The sequence below is a fragment of the Stegodyphus dumicola genome, chromosome 9 (genome assembly GCF_044657685.1).
Source record: "Stegodyphus dumicola isolate Sdum_Otavi_A_Nest chromosome 9, ASM4465768v1".
In the NCBI taxonomy this organism is placed as follows: Eukaryota; Metazoa; Arthropoda; class Arachnida; order Araneae; family Eresidae; genus Stegodyphus; species Stegodyphus dumicola.
In genome coordinates this window covers 34827506-34845768 of record NC_140776.1, presented here as the reverse complement: position 1 = coordinate 34845768, position 18263 = coordinate 34827506, and the positions used below count along the sequence as shown (strand labels likewise).

The 18263-nt window shown below is 32.5% G+C and overlaps 1 protein-coding gene across 1 annotated transcript in view; it reads right to left on the bottom strand.

The window, feature by feature from the left end:
* LOC118193455 (cell adhesion molecule Dscam1-like) overlaps positions 1-18263 on the bottom strand; it is an 809657-nt gene that overhangs the window by 239691 nt on the left and 551703 nt on the right. The window contains exons 9-10 of the mRNA XM_085823336.1: positions 9761-9960; positions 6748-6909 (exon numbers count right to left, since the gene is read on the bottom strand). Of these exons, the coding sequence (XP_085679462.1) occupies positions 6748-6909; positions 9761-9960 (362 nt within the window). The remainder of the gene's footprint in view (positions 1-6747; positions 6910-9760; positions 9961-18263) is intronic.

Sequence of the window (18263 nt, the reverse complement as noted above, 5' to 3'; positions counted from 1 at the left end):
ATCGAAAGATAAGAACAACATCATTCAATCATTTTTAAAACCGAAAATGCACAATTTACAAACATATAAGAGTAAAGAAACTGAGATCACTGAGCCGGGTAACAGAGTGGATATATAAATATATTTATATACGTTTGATGCGGTCGATTTCAAACAAAATACGAGGTGCACATCTACATGTATAACAGTCCTATATACAAAATTCCAACGTTCTGAAGCTACTGGTTTTTGAGTTATGCGAAATACATACGTACATACGTACGTACAGACACGACGAACAATTCTCTTCAGAATTCATTTTAAAGCAGTTCTATAATTTTTTTGGAGGAAAAGAGTCTTTTATTCTGTCCTTCGTACAGATGTCAAGCAAAAATATAGTTAAATTGCATTCGATAGCGGTCAAAATGGATATCTTTTGGGAAATATGATACCCAAACTTTTTCGCGTTTACAATACTTCCATTTTACTTGGTACAAGGAAGTAAAAATGTATTTTTCCCTTCAGTTTTGCCGCCTCTTACTTTGAAATAGTTGAATTTGTTAATGAAAAATTCGTTAAAGTTTTACAAAAAGATGATACAACAAATCTGAAATTCAAATTTCGGCCTTCCAGGTGCACTAGTTCCTGTGGAGAATTACGTTATTCAAAATTTGATGGCTGTAGGTATCGTCGTCTTTTTACAGTGCGAGAAACAAACAACAATTCACAAAAGTGATACTTCTTTTATAGTGAACCGATGCAAAATGCCGTTTCGATACCAATAGCTTGAGCTAATAAAATTCAATTGCCCGTAAAAGCATATTGAAGGCTGTACAGCGTTTAAGAAAATCGATATATGAACTGTTTATTTTCTTTCGTAGAACCTGTTCTTTTCATTTCATTCATGACTAAAATAACATTCCAGACACAGAACGAATTAAACCTTTTTAGTATAAGGATGAAATTGCATTACTGTCAACATTAAATCGTGTCAAACATGCTGTCACGAAATTTCAGACTGCTTTACATCAAATCAAACCATGGTTTGACAACTGTAAAACAAGATTAACAGAGCGGAAAGCAATATCGTAATTTTCACCGCCATTTGTCATGACAGTTCTGATGATGTCAAAATTAATGACGCTATTGTTTCTCTTAGCACTGAAGGTAAATTCCTCGGTGCCATTTTAGATGATAGATTGACATTTAGAAATAATATTTTGCAATTAATCTTTTTATAATCATAATGCAATTATTGGAAGAAACTTTAAATTATGAGCAGAAAACGGATACTTTTTCTCCTGCATTTAATTAAAACCATTTAATACATGTTATCTCAAGTATGAGTTAATGTATTGAAGGAAACTGGAAAATGGTTTCAAATATTACATACTAAGATCTAAGAATCACTCTAAAATACCACACATTTATAAAGAATTCTATCTTACACTTAAATTCTAAAATCCGATCGATTAACAATGAATGAAAGTATCACTGTCATAGCAGAATTTTAATACAAAAGTGAACCGATAATTTTCAAATATCGTGCGTCTCATCGAAAATCACGATTGTCTGACTATGCATTAAAGCATATCTGTCATCCTTCTTATAGAAAATATCTGATGTGACCTGACTTCCTTGAACGGCCTGATGCTAAATTATACACATTTTGTTTTTGCTCCATTTCATTTAAACATATTTCCTCGAACTTATTATACGCGCTTTCTCATTGAATTAATAGAGTTGCTGTTTTGTGGCAAGGCAAAAATAAATAAAACTTCAAAGCATCTTCATTAAAATTTCTAAAATACAGAAAAACATAAAAACCAATACAGTTAAAAAATACAGTTAAACCAGAATTTAAATGGAAAAACAAGCAATTCGGTCAGAAGGCAAGAAGTGCACAAAGCTAAAGTTTACTTTTGATCCCAAGCATCAAAAAGACACTTAATTTGGTGCACAAACTGATAAAATTCACTATTCTAGTAAGAGTTTGGAATGTAAGCAAATGGCTGCATTTTTAGGCTTAGTGGCGTTTAAACAACTTTTAAATTGCTGATAATTCTACAAACATTGGATGCAAATTAACTAAAGGTATGAAAATCTTAACCGGATCATAAAACTAACACAATTCAATTAATTTTAAAGCAAAAATACACAATTGATCAACATATAAGAATATAAATATTGAGCTCAGAGATCCGAGTAACATAATTCTTCTTTCCTCAGTTAATTTGTATTTGGTTACATACTACACACATATGTGACACATATGTAAGATAAAATATGTAGGTCAGCTCTATAATTTGATCTAATAATAGTCTTTTAATTCCTCTTTTTTAATTCATTTATTACCTCTTTATTTTAAAAGTAACAATAACAGTTCTGGACTGAATGAAAACTTTTAATGAATGGAATGAAATAAATGAATTTAAATAATGAAAACTTTTCTAACCTAGACCAAAACATTTCTCTTGGCAATATCCATATTAGATGAATGCGCACTTCGCTTGTGTCTCTGTTGCTGCTTGCATGCCATTTATCTGTGATGTCTTCCTATAGCAACATTATTAAAAAATTTAAATATTATGGAAGTAGGTACGGTTAGAATACCAAGTAAAATGTGGTAAGTGAATTTAAATAAAAATGGAATATAATCCGCCCCGACTGCTAATTTTTCTAATCATTATGGATTAGCATTATACGCAGTCAAAATTCTTGCTCTTCAATATGACATCCACGTGCTTCGTCGTCAGAATTTCTGCGTTTCTACGCCCCAGTGTTCCTGCACCAGTACTGCTCAGTTTGTTTACATATGTATTTTAATATGTTTGCTGCGACCAAAAAGAGAGATGCCCAACTACATGTTTTACGAGTCCGATATATAAAGTGTCCAAGGTTTTCAGGCTATTCGTTTTATTATGTATATTATTTTAGTTATGTGAGATACATATGTGCGTATGTACGGACAGACGGAACGAAAAAAATCTCTTCTGAATCAGTTCTAAAACAATTTTAAGATCAGCTTTGGAAAAAGGACGAACGTACGGAAAGAATAAATGAGTCCTTTATTCTTTCCGTACGTACAGATGGCACGCAAAAGCATCGTTCAAAGGGATTCGTGAACAGTAAAAATGGATAGTTTCGTTGAAATACGATACTCGAAATTTCTCTCGATTACAGTACTTCCTCTAAGACAGTACACTACAGTACTCCTACTCTAAGACGTATAAGAAAGTAAAACTAATAAGGCCTAATATCTTAAATGACTATTAAACGCACTCCTTTATTAAATACCGAACAAAATATCCAAACAAAAGTCAAAGTAAATGCCGTTATTTATTCAGAAAATACTGATCTCAGTCGCAATATTTCCTTTGCTCCTTGACGTGAATGGAAATATTTGCTTTACAAAAACAATCTGCTTGTTACATGTATTGTTTGCGTCAAGGTCGAGTTTTGAAATCGAGGAAAGAAGTGTTTAATACTCTGCTTATTACACAAATGCAGTCTCTTAGGGTCATGTAAAGAAAGGCATGTTTTCTTTCATATTTATAAAAACAGCAGCAAACGTTTTTTTTATATGAGTCTTCTAATACTTTACTGGGATAGCAGACCATATTGCTGGAATGCACTTCAAATGTTCTAAATTTAAATACACTTATTTACACGTATTTGCAAAACAATGAGAAGTATAATGCAATTACTTTGTAAGATAACCGATGACTGATTAGTGTTTCATTGAACTTAATTATTTTCTCTCTTTTCATTTTATTTCCTTTTGTCTCGAATTACCTTACATGTACATTATAACTAAATGAACAACATTTTAAGAGGACAGACGAAATTATTTAGTTTATTACTGTTCTGCACGTGAAAGTGAATTCTTTTATGGTCCTCTGATTGCTTCGCAAAATGTCCGCTTAGAGATTCCTTTTCATTTCATTTTTTTTCTTTTATTTTCTTCATAGATATTGAAGAATAATAAGGAATTCAAAGCATGGTCTTAATTGCATCTTGAATTAAGTAAATTAAATCCAGGTAAATTTAATTTACGCAACGAATGTTCTTTCTTCTTTAAAGTAACTTACTTAACTCTTGATTAATTATTACGTCAACGTTAAGTTTTTCGTCTTCGACAAAGCTTGCCAAACCTGCTTCTAGAAATATTATATCCTTACAACATTAAATCAAACCAAAATTGCAATTCATTCTTGCATTGTCCCATTCATTGCATTCATTAATTAAGCATACCCTTTTAAACATAATGTTACGAATTTTGTGCTTATCTAATTGTAGCAGAATTATAAGTAAAATAGTTGAGTTTTTCTGTGTAATGTAGCGCGAGACAAATTTTAAGAGAAATCTATGCTGGAAAATTTAGAATACAGGGACATGTGCATTTATATTGAATAAATGTAATTGACAACTGTGTTAGCTGCAACCGTATTTCTACCCTCGTATTGCTTTCCAGTAAATTCGGAAATCAGAAAGTACCAGAAATATCACGTGGCCAGTTGAAAACTATTTAAGGCCGAAAGGAGAGCATCTGCTCTCAGATGTTTAGTTAACTTCTGTTGTTATTGTTGCGAGTTCAGCGTGAAATCAGATTAGCTTTCTCTTTAGATGCGCTTTGCAGTGCTTTGTGTTTAACGCTATTAGTAGTTTGAAGTGCAAATGCTGATTGCATTGGGTGGTAGTGTGAACAATTTTACGAATATTTCTGTGAAAAATTCCCTAGCTCTTAAATATTTCTTTCCAAAAAAGTAAATTTTTATTAACCTATTATCGGACTTGTGCATTCAGTTTATTACGAATCCGTACGCACGCAACAATACATTTAAGAGACTCAAATTTTCTTTTGTGAAATTATATAGAGATTTTTCTTTGTACCATCGTTTTCAGAGAAAGAAACCTGAAAGATATAAAATTACATTAATCTGAACTCATCATTTTATGATTGCCAAAATCGCGATTTAAAGCATGAACGTTTAAAATGTAAGTTTTACTTATGACTATTTATGATTTATGACTATTATTTATTTATGATTATTTTCATTTTTACAAGTCATTTGACAAAGCAAACTTAGGACTTGAAATCTTCGCGCGAGCAAGGTAGCTTAAAAATTCACTTACTTTTATTTTTTGGGGTGTGTGTTATTTCATTAATAAATTGGTGTTCGTTATACAGGTACTTCACTGTCTTAATTATTAGCTTCGAGATGTTTTAGTCACACCGAGGGAAAATATGTGCCATATGCTTTAAAATAATTATACAGTATTCTTGATAATGCAAATTTTTTTCAGATTAAAAATTCTATAACTAATAAGGCAGGGCTATGAAAAAAATTTAAATAAATTTATCAAGAAAGATCATACCTTTAGAAAAAAACAGAGTTGGCTGCGATTACAAATAATTTTTGCTCAAATACATATAAGAAAAGTTGTTAAACTTATGAATTTAAAACTATTAATAAGTTTAATAAGTTAATTTGAATTAATGTAGGTAATCAAAATGATAATGATCTAGTCTTGTTTAAAATATTTGCAGGACAGACAATTTTATAACACAGATTGCGTTTACCATGCCTATGAATTTTCTGACTTCAAAACCTGAAACTGAAAATTGTAAACTATATACGGGAACAAAAATACGTTAATTAAATCAGTAATAAAATCTATCTTAAAGACTTAAAAAAGCTTTTTTTTATCAGAAATGTTATACATTTTAAGGGGCAGAAAACATTTTTGAGTCTATAATTATTACAAATATTATCAGTTCAATTATTCAATTACATGAAACATTTTTAAATAATCTTGATATGCATTTGATTACCACACGAAATATATTTGACTAGTAAAAGCTTTTGTACTTACATTTAGTGAATAACGAACTAATTTCCTTCACAGTGATCCAGAAAAGCAAATCATGAGAAAAGTTTCTTAAAAAGTGTAATTATTCTTAATAAGTATTTAAATGTAGATTATGTTATAACATTACAAGCATTTCACTAAAGATTATTTACTGCAATATTAAAAAAAAAAAAAAAAAAATCTATATTGCTTTTGCAGAATATTTTTGCACATTATTTTCCCCCCTGAAAACAGTTCTGAATATCTAATCATGATTTGAAAATATATTTCTTGAAATACTTTTAATAAATATATTTATATGAATAATTCTAAATTTAATTTCTTTGATTTTTCTGAAATATTTAAGTGTATTTTTTGGACACAAATGTCTTGTGAAGCTTTGAAATACTATTAGAAAAAAATTATTTTATTTTATTTTACTTCGTTTCATTTAGAGCTTATTTTGCAAACAAAAACAAAATAGTAATTAGGAATGTATTGCTCAAATTCATGATACCAGATTTTGAGATTTTGTAGAATTCTGTCAATTATAACTGATACAAAACTATTAGATGGAGAAAATTCCGGTCAGTTCAGTTTGCAGAAGAAAACAAGCGTAAAATATTCATATAATGGAATTTATGAGACTACACAACCAACTGGTGCATGCTAGTTGCGTAAAAAGGAATTAGCATATCAAAAGTAAATAATTTTTTCTGTGCAACAACCTCATAAACCGCTGACGCTTTTTAGCTACATTCTATTTATGCATGTAACTGTCTTACATAAAGTTCCAGAGAATTGGTTACAAACTAAAAATTGTAAAAGATGAATCATGTTCTGACACAAAGCACACTATACCATTTTTCCAGCCATATCGTGATCAGGAAGACAAGGTTCCAACCAACAACTTACCTAGAACTTTGAGGAAGACGTCAACGGAAGCTTTGATGCCTTCATCATTCTCCACCTGGCAGCGGTACTTGCCTTCGTCTTCAATGCCATCTAGCCCTTGGATGAGCAGAGTTCCATTAGTGAACACCTTCTGGCGCCTTCCCAGAGGAAGCTGGCGGTTGCCTGGAAGCAGGAAAAATCACGAACAACGTAAGAAATTTGATGGATGGTACCCTGCCTTAAATGATTTGGTCTCGATTTCCTTTTTTCGTTTTATTCGCAGGGAGAATGTTCTTAGCCTCAAGAATATGCAAATGCAAAAAAAAAAAAAAAAAAAGATTTCTAAGGGTAACTTTTAGATGGTTTTAAAGGTGCATGGAGCATTTGCATACAGATATCCTATGCAGCATGCTTTACAAATAGATGTTTCTATTAAATATTTCATACGTGAATTTATCATAGATGACTTTTCCTATCCTTTAGTGTGCTTTAGATGCTTGCTATGCTTTAGTCTGCTTTCCTATTCTTTAAATTGATGTTTGAATATTGAGTAATAGCAATAAAACCATTGTGTTATAATTTCAGAAACGAATTACTTTTATGAGGGTTATTTTTATTGCATTTTAACTATTCCAAATGTTTTATTCTATTGAATTTTTGTTTTAAATAAATTTTTTATACCTTATTCGAAGATAATTTCAGTTTCTTACAATGCTAAAATAATTAATACGGGCATGAAATAGAGGACTTATTTTATATATATTTGAGAGATTTTCTTTCTCTAAATATTTATTATCGCCCCATACTTCGGCGTAAACTTATATGCATAATCAATCGAAAGAACTAAATTTATGATAAGTCTAAAATAAAAATTATTTTTCGAAAACTCAAATACAAAAAATGAAACCATGCATTTCAAACATACTGTCAAAATATTAACGTTAAATATTAAGAGAAAAAATGGTTTCTAATAATATCATTTCGTCATATGTAAAAGTCATGTGGAGGCATTGCACTTTAATTCAGAAAACATGTAGATACACAAAACATAGTTGTGAGTTTTTCAGTAGTTATCGCTTCTATACAAGGCCTTCACCAAAGAGTTTCACGAATGTTTGTTATTGCTACATAATTTTACATTTTTGCTAAGGAACTATAATGTCAAATGTATTTTTAGCATTAGCTTTTAAACATTCTTCTTACTTTATATATATATGCAATTTATACGTCACTTTAGGGCCAAATACCTCGCCGTTTGACGGTGAAGCTATTAGCTATGTCATGCCCAATCAACATCCATTGACAAGAAAGGAAGACTTTGATAATGTCGTTGTACTCTTGGATTTCATCTCAGCAATCCAAGCAGTTTCACCTTTGGATTATCAAGACTCTCAGAGACGACTTAAAAGCCGTGAAAAAAATTTCAGGTTACTGCTAACCTTTAAAATGAATATTGTAATGCAATGGATACCTTCACATAGTAATAGATACTTCTCATACAGGGATGAAATGTTCGATCTTCTTGCAAATAAGGCGCAGGTTTCTGCAACCCACACAAAAAGCGATCCCATACTCTTCAATAAATAGAATAATGAAAAATACTTTGAATAAAACCTACCAGGCAAAATTATCTGAATTTATTGATGATAAAGCTTGGAAAGGGACTCATGAAAAGATTTTTAAATATGGCATGATGTTGCTGCCTTCAGACTAGAAACAGGTTATGACTGCCTTGCAGGTTACCTGTACAAATTCGCAATATTGTCCACACCAAACTGTATCCTATCCAGCAGTTCCATGTGATGGACGCTGAGCATGTCGGAGTACGCCCAGCTGTCTCCGAAAAATGTGTTTGCTCTGGCATATGAGGTATATCGAGTGATACTACTAGTATATATATATATATACTATATACTATATACTCGGTATATATATATATATACCGAGTGATTCAGAAGTAAGCAGAGAAGTAATAATTCAATAGTCCAAACAAAAAGCATAGGCAGTAACACGACACAGTTTTCGCAAAACTACAGTGGCACAGGTACAAGTAAAAGAATTGGGTGCACCGGAAACTTCATTAAAGATTGAACAGGTATAGCTTCCAGTCACTAACCGACTATGAGAAAGAAGCATAATGCTAATGATAGTTCTTTAAGAGGGAGTTTTAGAAGTTTATTAAGAGATTATTAAGAGAGGGTGGGGAAGATTATTAGAAGAAAAAGGACACACGCAGAAATGCACACAAATTCACGTAGTAACATTTTGACTTGGAATCAAAAAAAAAAAAAAATCACTCATGTCTTTCTTTGCATTTGTGTAAAAATCGAATCTTTATACAGTCTGTACCTTTCGAATATTCTACATGTTTGTTTTCTCCATTTGATTTAGATCCCCATGTATGTATGTATGTATGTAATGCTATGAAACATTTTGAAAAGAATAAAGACTTGTATGTGAAATAGTCGTATAAAAACCCTAAAATTATTTTGCTTTCTTGCAGGTGTTTAAAAAGAAGACTTTTATGGTCTTAATACAGTATAACACCAAAGATTTTAAGTAAGTGTTTATGTCAGATGCATCAGCGACTCATCAGTTGATCTATATGTGCAGAATTGAGACTGATTTCAAATTTGCTTTATTTTTTTCACTCACAGTTTTAACTATTTATTTTCCTTTTCTAAATACAATGAATGTTTCGTTTTTCTGCTTGTTTTCTCAAAAATTCCTTATTTAGCTCTTTATATGTGACATTGCACTTAAAACATACTTGAATAGCTGACTTAATGAATATCCAAATATAAGTTTTTCATGTTCATTAGCCTCATTATTTTACCAAGAGAGCGACTGTCTAGAATTGTTGGAATAAATTCAGCATTCCATCGTCCCTTCTTCGTCCTAATTAGCTTAATTCATCATTTCAAATCTGAATGCAGAGTTTGGTCTGCTCATGTATATATTCGCATCTCTTCACCGCGGTGGGAAATCCGTCTTCCGAGACTTTGGTAATTAAGAGCTCTTTCATTTCACTTACCTTTCATCCACCGAATAGAATGAATAGGATAGCCGGATATCGGGCAGTGGACAATCAAGGAATCCCCTGCGACAGCCGTTCTGTTTCTAATGGGTCGGATAGATGGAGGTCCCCTGACATGAACTATAGAAGAGAACGAGTCAACACCATATTCGTTTAAGGCTCTACATTCAAACTGGCCTCCATCCGAAATTTCAACCCTAAAGGAAAAAAAGAATGAAATGAGATATATGTGTATGCATGTTTTCATACATGCATACATATGAAAATTTATACATTATACAAAATAAAAAGCTGAAAACAAAAAGTTTTCTTAAGCATATTCAGGGAGCCTCTATCATATTTAGGGAACCTATATCATATTATCAATCATGTTTAGGGATTGAATAAAACAAATTAAAGTATTAAAAATCAAAGAAAGAAAGAATATAATGATGTAATTTTTCGCGAAAAATGCATATTTGCAGACATGTAAACTGATGAAATTATAAAATAATACATAAAAGAAAGGAAATCATGTGTTTTATAATATTACCATGAAAATTAATACTAAAAATCAGTTAATGCTTCCGATAACATAAAACTATTGAGGATTCCTTTCTCAAATTTCATCTGAAAACAAGTATTGAAATGAAAGTCTTTTGAGACAAATATTAATTTTTTAAACAGTCGCATCATTTAAAACTATAATGTGTGAGCTATATATCCATGATGTAACCATTTTATGAAGAAATCTTCCATTCAAATCCTTATCTTTTTCCCTTCCTTTGGGAAATACTTGATGTGGAGGAGCTGAATAAATTTTAGGCTTGACTGACATTCATTTTTAGCATGGAGGTTTAAATTTCAATTGCAAGAAAATATTTTTAGCAGACATTTTAGATGCCCGCAGTGTACAGACAAAATCAGTCTAGTCTGAATGATAACGACTGTGACAGTAATCCTGTACAGTAAAGCTCCTACTTTCATAATATGGTATCTGAAATTGAATCTGTGAAACAAAATAGCCGAACAATAACATGCATTACCCAACATGCAGCAAATCTTGGAAAGTAATGTGCTCTTCATGCGTTGTTTTCCTGAACAGAAATATAAAAGGGACAGATGATGACATGTGGGGACAAATGATAAATGATGCAGAAAACAAAACTGATTATTTGATGAATGAACAGATTTCTACTGAAACACATCTATATTATCCGGACCTCAAATGGGGCACTTATATGAATTAAGATTGCCAGTCCCATAAAAATGCACTTTACCAATCTACAATCGAGTTTATGTCTCTAGTCGTGCATCAATCATTGTCATTCAATTTCAGAGTATCAGGGAAAACTCCTTTCTAGTTTCAGCAGCGTTAAACGTGTATATGCAAATCTTTAACAAATCAGCATTTTGAAAAATATTTTCAAAATAGATAAGAATTATTTTTTAATTTACTCAGTGCACAAATGCAAGCACAGAAGTTTTCATCACCATTATCACTATTATAACAGCAGTGTCAATTGTTTGATCTTATTGAAGAATACCTGGTTTGTAACGTTGTAGAAAATACTACGTCTAGTGATCCCAGAATTCAAGGTATAACGATTGCAAAATAAGATAATTTTACTTAAATCTTCTGTCATCTAATGAAGAAAAGTTAATTTTTAATAGCATATAATCAGTATACATTTTAAAATGAGGCATGTGCTTATTACTTAGTTGGTAGCAAGGTTTGACTAGTCAAGCAAGAAAGCTGTGAGACCTAGCACTTCACTCTTGTCAGGATAATAAGACACATTTCGTGTCAGCCACGCAACTAGCAGATAGCCAGAAAAATTACGAAATGTTATATGAATTTCTCTGCTGGCAAACATACGTTGCTTAGCCACAAGAGAGGGTTAGTTGAAAGGACCGAGTATGCGCAAATTCTGTTCAGTTTAGTTATAATAAAATGGTTCCTTTAACCTTCGTCGGCAGTTATCTGTTTTTCAAGACATGACGAAAATTCGCTATCTCGTCTTCAGCAGGATCTACACTTTTATGCTCCCGAAAAGATTAAGATTCCACAAATTATTGCACAATTTTATTTTGTTTATTTGTCTGCATTTTTCAAATGTATTTTGCCATGAGCAAACTCGCAAAATTACTTTTTTAAACTTTGCTAACATCAGTTAATGATCTAAATATCAGATACTAAATTAAAATAATGCACATTTAGGAAACTCTGATAAAGAAAGAAAATTTTACTTGCAACACTGTTGTTTGCCTTGTTGGCCGTAGTAAAAATAATTGTAATGAGGACTTTTACTACTTAAATACCGCTATGCAGTGATTTATTATGTTTATTTTTTCTCATGCTCCTTTCATTTGCGGCTTATTTGTCAGACAGCAAGAAATATAATGTTAACTATAAAGAGCTTTTGGTCATTAAGTCTTCAGACAAAAATTTCTCTGCGCTAAAAGCCGAAAAAATAGACCAGGATAAAACGTTCTCTAATTGGCACAGGAAGCCGAAACTTCTCCTTCCGCTTCTAAATGCTGACATTGTTCTTCCACTGCGAAATGCTGCCCTCGTTACAGACACGTCCGCAACATATGGTTTTTGTATTATTTCTGCAGTACTTCATAAAGGAGGAAATTTACTCTTTGGAAGTAGATGACATTTTACCTTGTGAAATGAACTTATTATTTAATAAAGAAATAAAATGCATTGATTTAGGAAATTTCGTTTTGTGCTTTATTAATAGCATTAAAGGCGGTATAAATGCTGTTTCGTTTTTAACCAGACTTGCTTCAAGTGAAACAATATTAACCCGCGAGCACACGCAACGGGTATGTCATACCCATGTGCCTTTTTCTTTTTGTATATTTCTGCCCCATTCTTTCATAAAAGGACGAAACTTGGTGTAGCTGAGTTCAAGGTCACATACTTAATTAAATGGGTTAAATTCCTGAGGTGACAGGTGCAACGGGTTTTTAGGAACAGCATTGATCGGGCATGTCATACCCGCGCGTGTACTCGCGTTTCTCAGTGAGTCACTTCGCACTTCTCGTTTTCAAGCTTTTAATATAGGTTTTTCTTGAGTTGTAAGCATGGTGCCGTATATTCCTTACAATGAAGAGATGAAAAGATTGAGAAATCTTCTTGAAACAGTTTCTTCTGATGAGGATTCATTTAGTGAAGACGATGAAGATGTTGATGACGAAGAATATAATAGTAATCATGATTCATCCATAGAGAGTAGTGATTCAAATACAGAAACAGAAAGGCCTACCAGCGGCCGAGCGGTAAATTCGCTGAACACTGGTAGTTTGGTCCGAGGTTCGAATCCTGCGAACAAGCTGGCTAAATGGGCGTTTTCGTGGTTTTCCCCATGTGTAACATGTATACGAGCCAGTTTCCCTTAGAAAGTCCTCCACTAAGGCATCCCTCCCCTTAGGCAGATAGCCCTAGTGTGCTTTGCCATAATTAAATACACCACCACCACACAGAAACAGAAAATGAAACTTTGGAATGTAGCAATGAGTTTTATGTTGGAAAAAAGGGAGTAAAATGGAACAAAAATAAATTCCGGACTAATGTTAGAATTGGCGCCAAAAATATTATAATTAAACTCCCTGGAAATACGAAGTATTCTAATAACGTCTCAACACCTTTAGATTCCTGGTCACTGCTTATCGATGAAGATATGTTAAAACATGTAGTCGACAATACAAATATTTATATTGATTCAGTACGTGGAAATTTCACTAGTGAACGGGATGCGAAAGCAACAAATGAGTTGGAAATCAAAGCTTTAATTGGATATCTGTATTTATGTAGAGTTTATAAATCATCCCATGTGAACGTAAGAGATTTGTGGGCAACAGACAGAACGGGAATGGACATATTTCGGGAACAATGTCAGTGAACCGATTCCTCTTTCTTTTACGATGCCTCCGTTTTGATGACATTAGAGATCGTTCCAGTAGAAGAGACGTTGATAAATTAGCTCCGATCAGAGAATTTTTTGGAAATTTTGTCACAAATTGCCAAAAGGCTTATACTGTAGGAGAGTATGTGACCATTGATAAGAAGATGGAATCATTCAGAGGTCGTTGTTCCTTCAAACAATATATGCCCAACAAGCCAGCAAAGTATGGCATAAAAATATTTGCTCTTGTAGACGCAAGGGTATTTTATACCTGGAGTATGGAAATTTATGCTGGTAAACAACCAGATGGGCCATTTCAAGTTGAAAATGGTGCAAGCGATGTTGTCAAACGTTTAATAAGGCCCTTATACCACTCTGGTCGAAATTTAACAGTTGATAATTGGTATATGGGATATGAATTATCTCAAGATCTCCTAAAGAAGAAAATTACGATAGTAGGTACAATGCGTAAAAATAAGAGAGAAATCCCACCTGAGTTTCTGGCAAAGAAAAGAGAAGTATATTCTTCAATTTTCGGTTTTCAGAAAGAATCAACACTTGTATCTTATGTGCCGAAAAAAATATAAGAGTGTGATCCTGTTATCCACAATGCATTCCGGCGATCAAATCGATGAATTTACTGGGGAATCTAAAAAGCCTGAAATCATTACATTCTATAATATGACAAAAGGAGCAGTCGATGTTGTAGATGAGATGGCAGCTGCGTATTCTACAGCACGTCGAGTAGCACGTCGATGGCGTATGGTGATTTTCTTTTCTGTGTTAAACGTGGCTGCCATTAATGCAAGAATAATTCTACTATTAAAGAAGTAACCACCAACGGAATGCCGTACCAGGCGTACTTTTCTCAAAGCCTTAGGGATGCAGCTAATAGAAAGTGTTTAAAATGAACGACGACGAGCATCTGTAGTTCCTGATTCTAGACAAACACTGACCACCGATGAACGTATTAACAATGAACCACGCCCCAAAAAACATAAAATTACTTACATGAGGTGTACAGAGTGCCCCAAGAAAAAAGATAGAAAGACTAGATTCATTTGTGAAAATTGTAGCAAAAGTATATGTATGGAACATATGACCTCATTTTGTAAACAATGTTCAAAAAATTGTAAGTAAATAATTTTACCTCTCCTTATTCTTTCATATTTTGTCTAAAATGAAGTATTAACTTGGTCTTACATTTTAATTTCTATTAAAAACCGATTTTTAATTACAAACTTTTTATTCGGGTATGACATACCCGGCGCGTGTTCTCGTGTTCGTCGGATCGGTGCGTGTGCTCGCGGGTTAAAGCTTTTATATGTTTATTCAAAGGTTTCAAATGAATTTAGCAGCAGGCTTAAGATTTCACAGATCATTCAATCCAATATTTACAAGATATAATGCAATATTATTTATACTCTTTCACGTCAGCACATTCTTTGGTATGGAATCAATGATTTAACCGACGTCTGATCAAATGAATATTTTATTAACACTATGGAGTTTTAAACTGCTCCGAATATAGATTGTAAGGTGATTCATACAACTTCTGCTACATTCGAATTATCTACTTAAGGTACATCATTACATATTCTGTAATCTTAACTGATCTCAGAAAATAAAATCGAAATGTATGGAAAAATCAAATGAATATTTCATTACCCGCAAGGAATTTTACCCTGCTATGAATATAAATTGTAAAATGATGCATACAACTTCTGCTACATTCAAATTATCTACTTAAGGCAGATAATTAAATATTATGCAGCCTTAGCTTAACTCAGAAAATAAAATCAAAATGTATAAAAAAATCAAATGAATATTTTATTAACCATATAGTGATTTACTCTGCTATGAATATAAGTTGTAAGATGATGCATACATCATCTGCTACATTCAAATTACCTAGTTAAGGCAGATCATTAAATATCGATAAAAGAAACTGATTTCCATATATATATATATATATATACATTGCAGTGTCATGAGGGCTCTTTGATGTTGTATAACGCCCTCGCCAGGACTCCAACTTAGACTTCTTGAATACGCCCGGAGTGTGCGTTACACCACAAAAGCATGCTGGAAGGAGGGAGAAAGTGCCTATTTTAAAGAGCGACTTAGGGACTGGGGGACCTAATCGCCAAATTCTGGTGGGAATGAATTATTATTCACCACCTTTTAGCTCGAGATCCACTGTAGAGTTATGAGGTTATTTTGTAGCAGGAGACATGCAAAATGAGCAATTCCCTTGACGGAACTCAAACCTGGATCGCTCGAATATGCGCCGAGTATAGTACCGTTACCCCACGGTAGTATACAGGAAGGAATGAGAAAATATGCTTGCCACTTTTAAAGGACAACTATGGTTTAGGAGGACTCAGTCGCCAAATCCTGGTGGTGATGAATTATAGTCCACCACCTTTAATTCGGCAGCTATTGTAGAGTCATTATTATTTTTTTTCTTTTTTGATATCAAATGACGTGAAATATAAGTAATGCAATCATCGGAGCTCGAACCTGGACCTCTGCAATATGGGCCAAGTGTGCTACTGTTACACCACGTAGTTTCTTTCAACCTTTTATTTTACAAAATTTAATTTGATTAATGGAAACGTTATTAAAGGCAAACATATTGAAATGAGCTACTTAAAATTTAAGTGTAGAAATTCCATGACACATTTGCGTACATAAAACAAAATTTACCTTTATTTAGTTTAATTTTCAGCTTGGAATGTCACGGTCTTTGGTTAATATGAGGTCACTATGATGATGTAGATTAATGTATCATCTTTAACAAATGGTTATAACAAGACTCTAACTAAACTCTTTGCTTTAGTATATCTGTAATTAAACTCATCATATTAAATATTTGGTTAATATGACGTCACTATGATGATGTAGTTTAATGTATCATCTTTAACAAATGCTTGTAACAAAACAGTAGTCTAAAATCGGTCAATAAAATTCAGTTGTAGAGTGGTTAATTTGCTTGGTTTGGTTTGGTTTATATGTGATAACTGGAACGTCTCGAGGGCTATCTGTCTAAGGGGAAGAATGCCTTCTTGGAGGACTTTCTAACGGAAGCAGGATCGTATACACGTTATACATGAGTAAAACCACGAAAATGCCCATGCAGCCAGCCCATTCACGGGATTCAAAGCTCCGACTGAGCTACCAGTGTTCAGCGAATTTTAGGCTCGCCGGCTAATGGGCTGTAGAATGGGCAAAGATTTTAATCGAAATTATAGAAATGAAAACCTATCAGCGATTATTAATTTTAACAAAATCCATCACCTTCAGTTTATAAAACATGTATTTACAGCTCAAGCGACAATCGAAATAATGAGGAGGACAAATTAAACTTTTCAGCCTACAGTTTTATATTAAGCTCACATTAACCTCAAGTAAATACGCATCCTATATTACATATTTAAATGATATTTTCTGAAAATAAAATATAAATAAATAAAATTTACTACGTCTGATCCAAATATTCAGCTGTTGGGAAAATTATTGTTGTTGTAAATTATATACTTAGTAATGAATCTGCATATTTTAAAAATCAATAGTAAGCCAGATTAATACTTCTGCACCTTTTAATGTTTAATTTAACTTTCACTAAGTTTAACATAAAATTCGGAAAATAACAGAAACCTCTCTAAAGGAACTGGGTTTCAATTCATTACATCCGTACAGCGGGTAAAATGGGATTTAAATATGCAATGCCCTTTTAAATAGTTTGAAGAAAGTTTTCGCATTAATCATTAATAACGGAAATATTCTTTTCCCTTCCAAAATATGAGAAATTATATTAAACTTTGCTGTAGTTGTAATCCTTAAATACCGATTTAAAATATTCATTCCGAAAAGTCTCAAAATTATCTTAAATTCTGCAGGGGTCGTATAAATATTTGAACATTTTTTTAAAGCTTTTCAAGATTGAAAGACAAAGATTTTAAACAGCGGATAATAAGCACAATGCTGCAGAGGGAATGTATATTATACAGGGATGTTTTATCGTTAAAAATTATATTCAACAATTACGAGAAACCATACACAATTGTAATTTGGAATTTGAGTTCAAGAATATTTTATTTTGTGAAAGACCAGTTTTTTAAATATTTTTCTATCTTTTTAATATAGGAAACAAAGAGAAACTAGATAAATTATATGCTCAATTTGAAGCAAGGAATGACACATTCTGGCATGAATTACTCATAGCTTCAAAGGCTTGCGCATATAAATGGCACATATATATCCATATTATAATCAACATTGCCACTCTGGTATTAACTTTTAAGTATTTCCTTCTGCCTACTGTTTCACGTTTACAGTGAGAATACTTGAGGAACATACTAGGCGTAGTCAACATGTTTGGCTCAGGGATTGCTGTTTGCTGCGAAGTAAAAATGAAGTATTGTAATCACGAAAAGGTTTGGGTATCATATTTCACAAAAGATATCCATTTTGACCGCTATCGAATGCAATTTAACTATATTTTTGTGACATCCGTAAGTAAGGACAGAATAAAGGACTTTTTTTCCTTCTTAAAAATTATAAATCTGATTCAATTCACTGCTATAATATATAGATATACT